Source organism: Typopeltis vanoorti, chromosome 26, assembly GCF_054136105.1.
Source record: "Typopeltis vanoorti isolate ZY-2024b chromosome 26, IOZ_Tvanoo_1.0, whole genome shotgun sequence".
In the NCBI taxonomy this organism is placed as follows: Eukaryota; Metazoa; Arthropoda; class Arachnida; order Uropygi; family Thelyphonidae; genus Typopeltis; species Typopeltis vanoorti.
The window spans coordinates 21,527,994-21,543,612 of record NC_143574.1 but is presented as its reverse complement, the minus strand read 5'-3'; the positions used below and the strand labels follow the sequence as shown (position 1 = coordinate 21,543,612).

The following is a 15,619-nucleotide window of genomic DNA, read 5'->3' as shown; positions in this document are numbered from 1 at the left end:
AGAGGACACCTCCCTCTTGAACCTCGATGAGTCTTGATAGACTTTGTGTTTCTTAGGAAGGACCTCCCATGATGAGTCTTTTGACTCCATGGAGGCCTGAATAATAATAATAATAATTCTGTTTAAGTGACCATACCACATGAGATTAGCTCTGCTAACGCATTCCTGGATGCTGACAATGTCAAGTTCTTTCCTAATATCCTCCTTTTTAATATGATACTGCCATTGATGCCATCTGTTCATGCCCCTAATCTTTCTCAGGACTCTCATATCTGCGGTCTCTAGTCTTTGGTCAAGTGTTTTAGTTCTAACCCAACTCTCAATCCATAAGTTAAAATTGGTTTGAACACTGTCTTGTATACAGCTAATTTAGTGTTTTGGCTAATTTCTCTCATATTACATATAAATTTATTCAGTTGACTTCCTATCATGCCAGCTTTGTTGATTCTATTGTCTATTTCCATATTTAATTTACTATCTTCACTAAAAATCGCGCCTAAGTAGCTGAAATGTTTTACTTGTTCTATTGGTTCTGCATTCACAATGCAGTTGATATTTTCAATGTTCCTGCATATTTTCATTGTCTTTGTCTTTTTAATGCTGACTTATTTATTATTTATTTAGAAGTATGACATTATCTGCATAAAGCAAAGAGCTGAGATTAACATCTCCAATTTTGATATCAGGTTTAATACCACTTTCCTTCATAATGTGATTCATATAGATAATGAATAAGAGAGGGAATAATGTACATCCTTGTCTCACACCAGATTTAACACTAGACCACCTTTCTGTACTTCTTCAATTCTAACTGCTGACTTGCAACTCAAATAAAGACTAAGTATTGCTTGATATAATGTTCCACTGACACCATATAACTGTAGCATTTTGAATAGCTTCTCTCTTGGCACTTTGTCATATGCCTTTTCCACATATACAAAACTTAAATACAGATCTTTGTTGTATTCCCATGATTTCTCAACTATCTGTCATAAAGTGAAAATCTGATCCTAACAGCCTCTATTTGGCTTGAATCCAGCTTGTTCTTCACAAAGCTTCTTTTCTGCATCCTTCTCAACTGTTTCTCAAGTATACTTGCATATATTTTACCAGGAACACCCAGTAGAGAAACACCTCTGTAATTCTCACATTCAGTTTTATTTCCCTTTTTATATATGAGTAGTATGAGAGCTCTAATTTCAGTCATCTGGAATTCATCTGTCTGTCCAGGCCTTCTGAACTATGCAGTGCAGCCGCTGTAGGACATTTATACCACCATACTTGAGCATTTCTGGTAGAATATCATCTACTCCTGCTGCCCTTCCACATTTCAGGATTTTGATCCTGAAATGTGGAATACATATCCATACTCCTTCAAATATGGATATGTATTCCTAACTGCATGCCTGGTCGATGTTTTTTACTCTGTGCTGTCATCACTGCTTGTTTCATTTGGTAATTTTTCGAAGTAATTACTCCATACTTCAAGGATATCTTTTTCTCCTGCTTTCACGTCACCTTTATCATCTCTAATTCCTTTTACAGCACTCTTTCCTCCATTTCTGAGCTTCTTCAACAACCTCCAGAATATCTTGACACCTTCTTGATATTTATTTTCTATGTTCTTACCAAAATCCTCCCATGATTTCTGTGTAGCTAGTTTCACACAGTGTTTAGCTTTTTTACATTTGTCTCTATATTCTCTAAGAGCACAAGCTGACTTATTTGCCAGGAAATTTTGATATGCTTTCTTCTTTTCCTTCAATGCCTCTTTAACTTCCTGTGTCCATCATTGAATTCTGAATTTTCTATCCTTGCAGACAACCTCATCACATGCCTTTCTGGCTGAATCAATTAGTGTTTTCTTCAGGGCTTGCCACTGAATCTCCAAGGTTTGGTTTCTGTTCTCAAACTCTTTCATTTTTTCTTGAATAATATTTGTGTATTTTAGTCCACGATTCACATCTGAGAGCTGCTCAGCTTTTATTCGCTTTAAAACTTTCTTACGTGTTCTTCTTTTCAATATGAAATTCAATTTTATTCTGTTAATGACTAAATGGTGATCACTTCCAATTTCAAATCCTGTGTACACTCTGGTATCCTGCATCAGGTAAAAAACATCATTATCAACAATAATATAGTCAATTAGACTTTTCTTATTCCTTGATTCTTCCAGTGCTAATCAGTGCTAAGTCATTTGCTACTTCTTTTTCTCCACTATCTTTCATTTTCTTTTGTTTTCATTCTACATTTCATTCTTCAATTTTTGCATTCTAGCAATTGTTCTTGCTATTGCTCTGTCAGTCAGACTTTCTTCCATTCTCACAATTATGCCAGCTCTTACTCTGCCTGTCAGGCTCACTTCCATTTCTGAATTTACACTAGCTTTTCCTGCTGCAATCATTTCTGTATTCACAATCAAATTATAGACACTTATATTCTGATATTCACTCTTCTAGTTGTTATTCTCAGTCTTACACCCATCACCATCTTTTGCCTTTTGCCTGGTATTCTTCACTTCGCGTTCATTACTTTCATTCAAATTACAACAGTCTATTAATATATCACACTTTCTGCAGACCCTCACTCTCTCACCTCTCCTGTTTAATCTCTCAACAAATACATCTGCCACATTGGTCCATACAAACATGTTACACTCTTCACAATGAGCCATCTTAGTAAAATTCCCACTGCGCAATACACTTTATTTTGATGCTATGCATCTGGTTGTTCAAGTTGTTAGTTATTTACTAATTCATTCTGCCCCATCTTCTCAAAGAACATTAGTCTCTCCAAATGTCTAAAAGTGTTCAAGTGCTACGCAGTCCTAGAAATCCTTTCTGCCATTAAAATCATGCCAGCAATCACAAGCTGAATACCATTCTCCTAAAACACCTATGCATTGAATCATTCATCATGCCTTTCTCAACTCACTTTTTGCACTTTGACAACTCTTTCTCTCTCACTCCTCTGTTCACTTCTTCAAACAATTGTTTCATGCGTACTCCTATACCTCACCTTTTAATTATTCATCCTCACTCATACAATGTTCTCCTTTAGTCGTCTTTCCTGAATCTGACAGCATTACTCATGTCTCAAATCCATGCACTCAGAAAACATGCTTCCATCAGCTTTACGTCAACTACATACCTAATAACAGCTCAGCTGCTCTCTCTCTCCTCTTTCCAACTTTTTTTTTTTGTTCTATTTCTTCACATGCTACTTTTCCAGTCAATGCAGCTTTCTCCATACTATGTATTGTGACATTTCAAGCCACACTTCCTAGTATTCCTTTTATGATTTACCTTTTACATCAATTTATTTTTGTTGGTGCAGTCTTATGCTCATTTGAACTTTCACTGCTCTTCTGGATATACATGTTCATTTTCACAGTTGGTTCATACACACAAATTCAAATAACCTTGAAACAACAATCAACTATTACACTTACAAATCAACAAAGGAATTATTATTATTGTTGTTGAAAGTTTTTTCACTTGTTACACTATAAATTAAAAATGCCAAGAAATTATATTCTTGGTTTAATCCTTTATCCAAGTGTAAGCAAACAAAGTTTGCACGTGAAGTAACTTCACAACTGGGCAACTCATATATAGAGGCTAATAACTTCACATCACTTGCCTTAGTATCCCACAATGCAAAGCACATATTCTTACAAACATGTATAATGTTATGCATTAAGGCAGTGTTTCTCAAAGTGTGGTATGCGTACCCCGGGGGTATGCGAAAGGTCGTTAGGGGGTACGTGGCAATTTTCGGCTATGCATAATTAAAGGCGTCATATTTTTCAACAAACAGTGCAATTAGAGACAACCTGGATAAAATGGCACTAACTAATGAATCACATCCCGTCTCCAACATATGGTTCTGCTTGACACCACCCCCGTCATTAACGTGTTAAAACTAAGAAATATATAGTGAATGTGTTTCAGATATTATGGAATTCGGTTGAAGGGAATTAGCATTTCAACTCAACTGTTAAAATGCTAATTTTTTGGTTTGCACGATCTTTTGTTAATACCACACCAGTCATATAATTTTTTAGCTTTAATTTTGGGAAAAAAGTTAAGAGTTATATTCGAGTAAATACAGAATTTTTTTTAGCTTTCAAATTCTTATGTATGGATCATTCGTTAAAGATTGGATTTATAAAACCTCCAAAAGAGAGCAACATAGCAAATACAAGTAGCTATAAGCAACAAGAAAACGTTGATATTGCACCTGGATCAAATGAAATTGATGAATGTGTCATCGTCTGACATCTCTAGAGAACCAAAATTTAAAAATAAATCATATTTTTTGTTTACATGAACATATAAATTCAAATAAAATAGATATTTAATTTTAATTAATATTTTAAATTAATTTATTAATTTTAATTAAATTTTTAATTACTTAATGAATTTATTTTTTAATTAATTAATTAGGGGTACTTGGTAATAATGAAAATTTAAGAAGGGGTATGCAGATATCTGAAGTTTGAGAAACACTGCATTAAGGGAAGGGTCACTATCCAGAATCATATTGACCTTTATTGAGGTATCATTAGTGGGAGCCAGACCCAGAGGTGATACCAAGGTTTAAGTAATGTAGAAGTCATATTTTCATATATAAGCAGCCAAAAGGTGTCACACCTTATTAAATACTCTGGATTAGAGATAGCTGTTGGAGATAATTAGGTGTGACACCTTTTGGCTACTCGTATATGAAAAATATGACTTCTTGGAAAATATAATTTCTTGGCATCTTTAATTTATATTATTTTTATTATTTGAGACCTCCAGAGAGTCAAGGACTCATCAAAGGAGGCTATACATCATCAATACCATTTGTCATCTTAAACTCATTCACATTACCCTAATAACTAATAAATAGAAATAAAACAAAAAATTTTTTGCAGAATTTTAAATATCAATATTTTCTTATTTCAAGGAAGAAGAAATAACCATCATGTTTTTATATGAATAGGAAAATAAAATTTGCACATCGAAATTTCAGAAATGGTGAAAAGTATACAAAATTTCAAATACCCCTGTAATCAGATTTCTTGGTACTGCACAATTTCTAAAAAATACAGAATATATGTTTGCATTTTACTATTGTTTTTGTTTAAATGATGGCTGGTCATAGATCATGGTGTGTGTGTGTGTGTGTGTGTGTGCGTGCGCACATGCATGCATAATTCTTCTATAATGATAGCTGCTTTTTTTTTATTAATCCTAACTAACAAAATGTGAATGATATTATGATAATATTGCACATTATTTACAAAAAAGAAAAAAGCATTTGACAGTGATTTTATTAAAGCTTACAGGCTGTGGAGAGTTAAGGAGGCAGTAGCGTACTCATGATTTAATCTTGGTGTGTGTGGGGGGGGGAGCCCCGATTTGAGTAGACAATTTGTGAGTACACACACTACACATCGCATACGACCTATGACTGAGCATCCGCAATGATCGCTAATTCACAAGTAGTATAGAAATAGAAGACATGATGCAACATAAATAAAAAAAAATGAATTTTAACCGGGAAAAGATTTTTGGAAAATTTTCTAGTGTTTTTTTCCCCTTTTTCTTTGGGGGGGGAATGGCCCCTTGGTCTCCCTCTGGGGGCACCACTGTAAGGAGGTATATACGTAAGGTATTTTTTTTGTAAGAGAATAATACAGAAGAGGAGAGGACATTTGTGGTAGCTGCACAACAAAATGGCAAGAGAGGCAAGAATTGATATTTCATTACCAAAAAAAAAAAAAAAAAAAAAAAAAGTGAATGATGGGAAAATAAAACATGCTACTAGTATAGACAGTTTGAATTGAGGGATTGAATTCTTTCAACACAAAGCCTGATAAAGAGTATTAGACTAGATTTTAGGAATAATTCAGTACACTTCAGAGAGACTGTACAAAATAATAATAAAATGCATGATGTTCAGAACATTAGTCAGAATAGATCTCATTCTAATTATCAGAACAATAAATTAATAAGTAATAAATAAATATAATAGAATAACTACTTACTGATCAGCAAGATGTCGAGATTCCTTTGCAATCTCCGACATTCTATCAGACTGCTGTCCAAATCTCTCAGATCGTGTTTTTGCAGAATTCCAGGCATCAGTGCCTTGCATATGCAAGTAATCAGTTGCTTTTTGAAAAGCATCTTGAATTTGCTTAATTATATCTTCAGCAATTGTAATGTTATGTTGGCCTAGCTTACTGATGGCAAGTGCAATCCCTGTCTTTTCTTCAGTTTTGCCTGCAGTTGTCTGGATTTGATAAATACGCTTACGAAGGTCATTTAATTGTCCAATAAGGCTACCATCAGCAACTGTATATAAAAAAAAAGATTACTTTACTCGGATGCAATCTCCAAAGTAATTTTAAAGAGAAAGAATGTTAACTATTCCTAATAAAAAAAAATTATCTCGAGACCTCCATGGAGTCAAAGCCTCATTGTGGGAAGTCACCCTGTCATATACACACTGCTCACCATACCATGGCATATATACATTCACATTCTCTCCAGACGCCACACTCTCAAGTTTGGTGTCTGGTGAAATGCATTCCAATCATTCACCAGTCTCCTTGCAAAACACTTGCTTCTCATTTCTTTGCTCACACTCTCTTTATACAGCTTCCAAGGATGACTTGTTTTTGCTCCTTTCTCCCAACATTCAATGAAATAACCTCTTCAACAATAATTTGATATAAACCCCTTACCAACTTTATGTCTCTATCATACCATCCTTCCTCCACTATCCACTAGTCTCTGTGAAAGGCATCTTCTCTTCTATTCAACATTCTGATATGTCTTCATCCTTTCAATAACCAGATGACAAAATCTGTGCATAGTAGTCCATAAATAGCTTAATCAAGGTCTTATTATAATGGAACCAGAATCACCTTACTTCTACAAGTCAGTGTCCTCCACACCACTGCCAGAATTCGTTGTGTTGTTGTCATAAGTTTAGAAATGTATCCTCTAAATCAGTGTTTCTCAACCTATGGTCCGCAGGCAGACTTAAATTAATTAAATAAATATATATTTTTTTATTTATCCAAACAAATTAAAATTAAATAAGTAAGTAAAATTTATTGAAATCAATGGAAACTTAAAAAAACAACAACAAATAGCATCAGAATGTTCAAAGGGAGAAACACTGTTGTTCACTTCACCTCTCTTTTATTACTTGCCATTCTGGCATTACAAAAATTAGCAGCAGAATGATGAATAATAAAACAACTATATTGTTGTTCACTGGTGAAGTGAACAACAATATAGTTTTATTGCTTCTGCCTTCCCTTGCTGTTTTGTCAGATTTGAAGTGAATGTGTTATCCAGATTTCAACCAATTGCTTGTTGTTTATTGATTTTTATTACTGAAGGTTTTCCTCCTTCAACCAAGGCTCAGTATACCTTCAGAAGTGCTAAATGATACTTGAACAGTGTGTCATGAGTTAACCCCAGTATTTATATATTTATATATTTTTTGGAAACGTTTTTTAATAATGGAAAAGTGACTTAGAACTAGGACTTTGAAAAGAAGAGCAATTAAACAGGTGATGCTAACCCTAATTGTGATACACATGTTTAACAGTGAGTAAATCTGATACTATTAAAGTAGAAGAAACAAGCAGTTCAAAGAAAAAATACAGCAGGAAATATAACAGTTCATATTTGGAATTCGGGTTTACTTGGTGTGGAGATGAAAGTGAACAGAAGCCTCAATGTGTTTTGTGTTATGAAGTGTTGTCAAACGAGTGCATGAAACCTGCGAAACTCCAACATTTAGAAACTAAACATTGTGATGTGAAAAATAAGCAAATTGAAAAAAAGCCAATTTCAGCAAAGCTTAGCAACATTAAATCATGGGAAAGATGTAGTTTCCACCATAGATTTGATTAATAGCAAGGTACTGGAAGTATCTATCTCTTAAGTTCGTGCATAGCGAAAACAGGGAAACCACATTCTATTCAGGGAAAATTTACTACTTCCAGCTATAAAAGAGGTGGTAAAAACTATGTTTGGCAACAAGTTACTAAAAGATGTTGATCTGACTCCTCTTTGAATGACACTGAGGTCGCAGAATTAATGATATGGCAGGTGACGTAGAATCTCAGTTAATCGAAAGAGTTAAGAAGAGCCTTTATTATGCATTAAAAATAGACGAGATTACTGGTGTTACAGATGATGCGCAGTTAATATGCTACGTAAGATATGCTCATGATAACAACATTCATGACGATATTCTGTTTTGTAGAACTTTGTCATCCCGAACAACTGGAGAAGAAATATTTCACACTCTCAATAATTACATAATACACAAAGAGTAATTATTGTGGGAAAAATTACAGTGGGAAAAATGCATGGGCTTCTGTTCGGATGGAGCTTGCACCCTTACAGGCAGGAATAGTTGGGGGTTGTTTCTATATTCAAGGAAGTGGCTCTGGATATGAATCAGGTATATTGTGTCATACATAGGGAAAGGTTGGCCTCCAAAGGAATGCTACCAAAATTTAAAACTGTGCTATATAAAAGCTAGTTAATTTTATTAAGGTTCGACCACTAAATAACGGGTTATTTTTGGTATTCTGTGATGAAATGGACAGTGAATATATACAACTTTTGCTTCATTCTGAAATTCGCTGGATTTCCAGGGGTAAAGTACTAACAAGCTCATTTCAATTAAGGCACAAAGTTTTATTGTTTGTAAATGAATGTAATTCTAATTTTGCATCACTCTTTGTTGATGAAGCATGGTTATCAACACTATCCTATCTTTCAGACATTTTTTTCGAAATTAAATGAACTAAATCTCTCCATTCAGGGAAACTCTTTAACTTTTCTTGATGCCTATGACAAAATAAAGGCATTTGAGAAAAAAAAAAAAAAAAAAAACTGGTGTTGTGCGTTAGTTATGTAAAAGACAGACAATTTGCACCTTTTCCAACATTGGAGTTCTTTTTAGTGGAAAATGATCATTTTGTTGATTCTGAGTTTCTGGAAAGGGTTTGTAACCACCTCAAAACTCTGAAACAAAATTTTGAAACATATTTTCCGATTAACTTTTATAAGAAATTTCTGTGGGTTCGAGATCTATTTCAGGCTTATAGTGATGAGAACGACCTTTTGTTATCAAAAAATAACAATTAATCGAGTTTTCAAGTGGGCTTAAAATGCAATTGTGTGATCTTGGTTTGGCTCAATTCTGGATCTCGCCTTCAGTAAGAAGTGAATTTCCCGAATTATCTGAAGCAGCACTGAAAATCGTCATGCAGTTTTCTACAACCTATCTTTGTGAGAAAGGATTTTCATCACTCCTTCAAATATAAAAACAAAATACAGAAATCGTCTTTGTGTGTGTGTGTGTGTGTGTGTACTGATCTTCGACTGAAGTCGACCAATATTGAGCCAGATATCCAGCAACTCTGCAAAGGCCGAGAAGTTGAACCATCTCATTAAAAATAAGTAGTAACATAATTATATCATATTATTTATTTGGACTATAGTTTCCGATTATTCTCGTTACTGGTTTTGGAATTAATCCATTTCCAAAATCGGACAAAATCGAGGATGAAACGAAAGTTATGCAAAGTGATGTCATGGTGAGGCTAAGCTCTGCTGGCGAGGAGGATAGCTGCCCGCATCCTGTTTAGCGAAGTTTCATATCTCATACGTTCGATTGTGGGAATATGTGTCCAAGCACACCGAATCCATCGCATGCAGGCAACATCCATATGGTAATGGATTGTACAGAAACACACATCACAACATAACGAATACAAGCAGCACACAGGACGGATATAAATAAAAACACCACACAATTAATGAATCTGGCAGATTTACAATGACCACCGTTGTTTGTGCCTATGGATAAAACAGGACGGATATAATTAAAACCACCATCATAACACGATTAGTACAAATCACATGCATATGGTATGTACGGCATACGGTCACTGGCAGGAAAATGCACCCGACCATGTGGATGGCACTTTGCAACTGACATCGTAGGTTGGACTGTTTATAGATATTGGGAATGACTTCACATAACAGGATGTCTTAAATTTTTTTACTGGTCATGGAAAACTCCTTAGGAAATAAGGCGATTCGTATTGGCCACAAGAGTGAGTGAGTGAGTGAGTGAGTGAATGAGTGTGTGTGTGGATGGGGTGGCATTAATGGCTTTGGGATGTTCTGAGTCAAAGTTTTGGGTATATACAGGAGATGGTTTGGACAGGACAAGGGATGTCATCCATGATGGAATCCATGGATGTCAAGTTCGTATTCAGTATTATGATGAATGGAGTAAGATAAGAACAACATTTTTCCCTTGTCTCACAATGCACTTAGTGAATGGAACAGTTTACATGTCGCAAGTCGAATCAGAGAGTGCGTGAAGATAAAAGTTGTTGTGGGGCTAGCTTCATGAGTATGGGCAGAGGAATGGGGATAACATATAAAATATAAAAGTTGCTGTGGGCAAATTAATGGGGATGTCAGCTGGTGGCACTGACATATCCTTTCATTTGCCCACAGCAAATCGGAAACTGATACCTTTATTTGTTTAATAAAAATTAAAACTTTGTTCAGTGATGATACACTTTTAATTGTTTACTTCCAACTTAATTATGTTTCCATATGTATTTGTAAATGTTTATGTATATGTAAAATGTTGTAATGTAATATGTAAATATTGTATGTAAATATGTAAATGTAATATGTAAATATTGTATGTAAATATGTAAATGTAATATGTAAATATTGTATGTAAATATGTAAATGTAATATGTATATATTGGTAATCCCCACATACATTTTAAAAAAACATAACTTAGTGGTCCGTAGAATTGTTTTAGGCATTTTACTAGTCCTTCGGCTTAGAAAGGTTGAGAAATGCTGCTCTAAATTTTAGATCTTTATAAACTACAACTCAAGTTCTCTTGTTCTTCCACCTCCTCCAATATATTCTCACCAAGTGTATACTTTACATTCCATCTTTGTTTTCTGAAATTATCTTACACTTTTGCAACACTGTACTAATAACCCTACTCTTGTACCCCCATGCACTCAGTCTATTAAAGTCCTCTTGCAGAGCCACATCTGCTCTACTCCTGCAAATAACTGAATATCCCAATTCAAACATTCCTCAATATCAGGAGTGGCCAACTATGTATCCTTTTGGAGCCAAAATAATTCTGGTAAGACTTAGAAGAGCCACAACCTTTGACCAATGCAATGGTACAGGAGTACGTGAGTGTGTGCATGGCAAGGTAGCTGGTGGGGATGGAGAAACTATGCCTGCCTGCCACAACACGAGTTACACTTCCGGTGCTCATCTATTGGTATCGTTCAACATATTGTTGTGTGAGTCCATTGACAGTGCTTGTTATTGCTGAACTCTTTTTCAAGTGCTTAGAAATGTTGCATAAAAAATGTAAATATGAAGATGAATACAGAAATTTTAGCCAGAGTGGGAAGAGGAATTTCGTTTTGTGAAATGACAAAGTAAACCAATCTGTGTCATATGCTAAATAACACTTGCCCAATTCAAAGCCAGCAATCTCAAATGTCATTATGACACACATCACAGTAATTTTAGTAAAGAATTTCCTCTTGGCTCTGATCTGAGGCGAACTAAAATTTCAACTTTGAAAGAACAACTCCAATGGTCAGAGTAAATTGATGTCCATGTTTACTAAAGAGGCTGATGTTACTACAGAGGATGGTTTTATTTTAGCGTTTAATATTGCACAGGCAAAACATCTGTAGGTGGAAGGAGAATTTATCAAGAAGAATATAGCACAAATAATTTCAGTTTTAGATCCAGATAATAAAAAAAACTACTCAAACTGATTGAACAGATGCCAGTCTCCGGGCATACAATTGAAAGAAGAATTTCCGTTATTAGTGCTGACATTGTAAATAACTTACACCATAACTTGAAAACCTGAGCTGCATTTAGTCTGGCTTTGGATGAATCTACAGATATGAATCTGCAGACAAACCACAACGCTACATTTGTCTGCTTTGTATCTCACATCAAGGAAGAGCTATTAGACTTGATAGCATTGAAAGATACAACATGTGGCTCTGACATCAAAGAAGCTCTCGAAGTTATTATTATTATTGTTCTGGGAAACTCCAAGGAGTCGACAGACTCATCGAGGGAGGCCCTAACATCATGTCAAAAACAACTATTCGACATTCACACAGTATCTATCATACCTTGCCTTGAACTCATTCACGGTTGTAGCACCCACAACAGACTCTGGAAGCTTATTCCACTCATTCACCACTCTCCAAGTAAAAAACCTAGCTCTAACACCCTTGTCAACCACGTTCTTGCCCAGTTTCCATGCATGGCCCCTAGTCCTTCCACCACCAGTCATATTTTCAAAAATATCTTCTGGATCAATTTTATAGAAACCCTTCAGTAATTTGAATGTCTCAATCATATCATCCCTCCTTTGCCTATCGTCCAATTTCTGCAACCCACAAATCTTCAACCTATTCTCATAAGGTTCATTCCACAGACCTGCTATCATCTTGGTCACTCGTCTCTGGACCCTCTCCACTTCCTCCCCATCTCGAAGAAATCTTGATGCCCATAACTGGGCACAGTAGTCCAGATGGGGTCTTATCAAGGCTCGATACAGAGGAACAACAACTTGTTTGTCTCTGCATGTTAAAGTATTTTTCAGAAGCCAAGTGATTTGGTGAGCTGTTTTAGTAACTTTTGCAATGTGCCCCCTAAACTTCAATTCGCTATCCACCAACACTCCCAAATCCCTGGCCTCATCAATCTCCTGGAGTACTGTTCCACCAATGCGATATACTGCTGCTATTCTTTTCACCCCAAAGTGCATAACCTTACACTTTGCCACATTAAATTGACATCCATTTTTCCTAGCCCAGTCCTCCAAACTATCCAAATCATCCTGTAATATTTTGACATCCTGTGCACTCACAATTGCTCTACCCAACTTTGCATCATCAGCAATATTTGTGAGATTGTGAGAAAAAATTGTCAGCATTGCAACTGTTGGTGCTCCAGCTATGAGGGGTAAAACTAAAGGCTTTCCTATCTGTACAATGCATTATTCACAGGGAACATCTAGTTGCAAAGTGTTTTAAATTTGAACATGTAATGAAAGTAGCTCTAAGAATTGTCAATTTTATTCGTTCAAGTGCAAAACACACCGACAATTCAAAAGCTTTCTCGATGAGTTGAATTGTGATGAGATTCCTAATGACATATCATGGTTATTCTTAGTAAGGTGGCTCTCAGCTAGCAATGTATTAAGCAATTTTTTTTTTGTTGAAACACCCAATCAAACAGTCTCTTAGACAGAAGGAGAGATTTTTCCCTCATCTCAAAGATACTCAGTGTTAGACATGACATTTTTCACCAATGTTTTCCAGCATCTATAGATATCAAATGTTTCACTTCAAGGGAAAAAAAACTAATAACCGATCTCACAGAGACCATGCTAAGCTTCCAAAGCAAACTGCAACTTTTCCAGAGACTTCGAAAATAAAATGTGATATTTCATCAAGTCTCACAGCCTTATTAACACGTTCGCTGCCAACTACGAGTATACTCATAGTGGGTAAACCTGCTTCACAAGCCAGCTACGAGTATACTCGTATGACGCTTACCGCCGGGAACGAGATTATTGTAGTGACCTTGAAGAAATGAAAATGCTTGGCTTGTGGGGCTAGCTTCAAAACTGTGTATTCTCATAGACCGTATATGCTCTGTACAAGCCAACTACGAGTATACTCGTAGGACGTTTACCTCCGGTAACGAGATTATCGTACTGACCTTGAAGAAGTAAAACTGCTCGGCGTAGGGGAACAGACCATGCCAAAGTAGCGTGGCAGCGAACGTGTTAACATAGTTTGCTCAATTCCCCACATGCCTGTTATTCACTCACAATCTCTTCTTCCCTTGCATTCCTCTCAAACTTCACATGATAACGCAATAACAAGGATAAAATGCCTTTATGAACTGCTTGTTTAAAATCTCAACCATATCTTCTGCAGAAATTATTCTTTTACAATTTTCTTCAAAAAGTATCATCCTTTCATAATCATTCGTTTTTCTGGCCACATGTTGAAAGGACTCCTCAGAGTGTTTTTGGCTTCATTAGCTTAATACTTTGCTCATACTGCACCTGCCACCCTTAACCAACTGAGTCTCCTTCTTTGCATGTTTTCTTTGTATTCCTCATGAAACTGATTATTACCACTCATCTCATGTTGCCTCCATAATGCCTTCTTCCTCTGTATTTGCATGCTTAATCTATTCATCCATTTCACATCTACCTTATTTAACCTTCTGAACCTACAAAATTTCTGCTGAGCTTATCAAAATAATCAGCCTTGTAATTCCACGTATATACTTTCCTAACAGAAATCTTCACATGGCTGACAACCACCAAGGTAATCACTTCATGTCATTCTCATAAACCAGAGGAGGATTCGACACCTCATTTATAATCACACCTGCTGATGAGATGATCAAATCCAAGACCCTCAATCCTCATGTAATCTCTGTTACATACTGCCTGAGGTAGTTGTCACTCAAAAACCCGAGAAATTCATTTTCTTTACTTCCAGATGTCATCTCTTTATCCCAATCTATACTCACATAATTAAAATCACCTATAACGATCACCCTTTTCCTATTTACTTGATTAAATTGAAGTAAGGGGGGGCAGTGAAAGCATAAAGGGCAAAAATTAGGTGCTGAAAAAAATTTATCATCAAAAATTTTGATGATATAATTGTTGTATAACATAAGTAAAGGTCATAATGGTTGCTTTATTTTGCAAAGAAACGTACAAAATGCAAGTTACAGGCAATCGGTGTTGAAGTCCAATGACAGGTCTTAACACGCAAAGTGTTGGCAGTCGTGCACTTTCTAGTGATCAGGATTTTATAAGTCTAGTATGGATAGCCAGGAACATGTGCATGTTATGACTTATTATTATTATTATTATTATTATTATTATTATTATTATTATTCAGGCCTCCAAGGAGTCAAAAGACTCATCGAGGGAGGTCCTTCCTAAGACATAAAGTCTGTCAAGACTCATCGAGGGGAGGTCCCCCCCCCTGAGAAACACAAAGTTTATCATACCACTCTTTAAAGTCACTGACCGTTCTCGCTCCCACCACTCCATCAGGCAATGCATTCCACGGCTCAACCACTCTCCACACAAAGAAACCACTCCTTACCCTCTTGCTCACAGTTTCCTTTCGTAACTTCCAGGGATGGCCTCTTTTCATCACTCCTTCCCGCTGATCAACCAAGCAAAAGAACTCCCCAGTGTCAACCCTGTAACCACCTCTCATCAGTTTAAAAGTCTCAATCATATCACCTCTCCTTCTTCTATCCACCAAACTCTGCAGTCCACATTCTCTCAGCCGATCCTCATAACTATCCTTGTACAGTCCTGAAACCATCTTTGTCATCCGTCTTTGTATCCTTTCCACAGTTAATTTATCCCCTTCAAATCCTGGGGACCAAATCTGAGAACAATAGTCCAAGTGTGGTCTGATCAGAGATTTATACAACGGAATGATAACCC

General features: G+C 35.9%; 1 protein-coding gene across 1 annotated transcript in view; it reads right to left on the bottom strand.

Annotated features, from left to right (window-relative positions):
* Positions 1-15,619, bottom strand: part of LOC150092398 (laminin subunit gamma-1-like) — a 245,090-nt gene that overhangs the window by 79,799 nt on the left and 149,672 nt on the right. Inside the window, exon 15 of the mRNA XM_090415061.1 lies at positions 6,038-6,347. Within this exon, the coding sequence (XP_090271187.1) occupies positions 6,038-6,347 (310 nt within the window). The remainder of the gene's footprint in view (positions 1-6,037; positions 6,348-15,619) is intronic.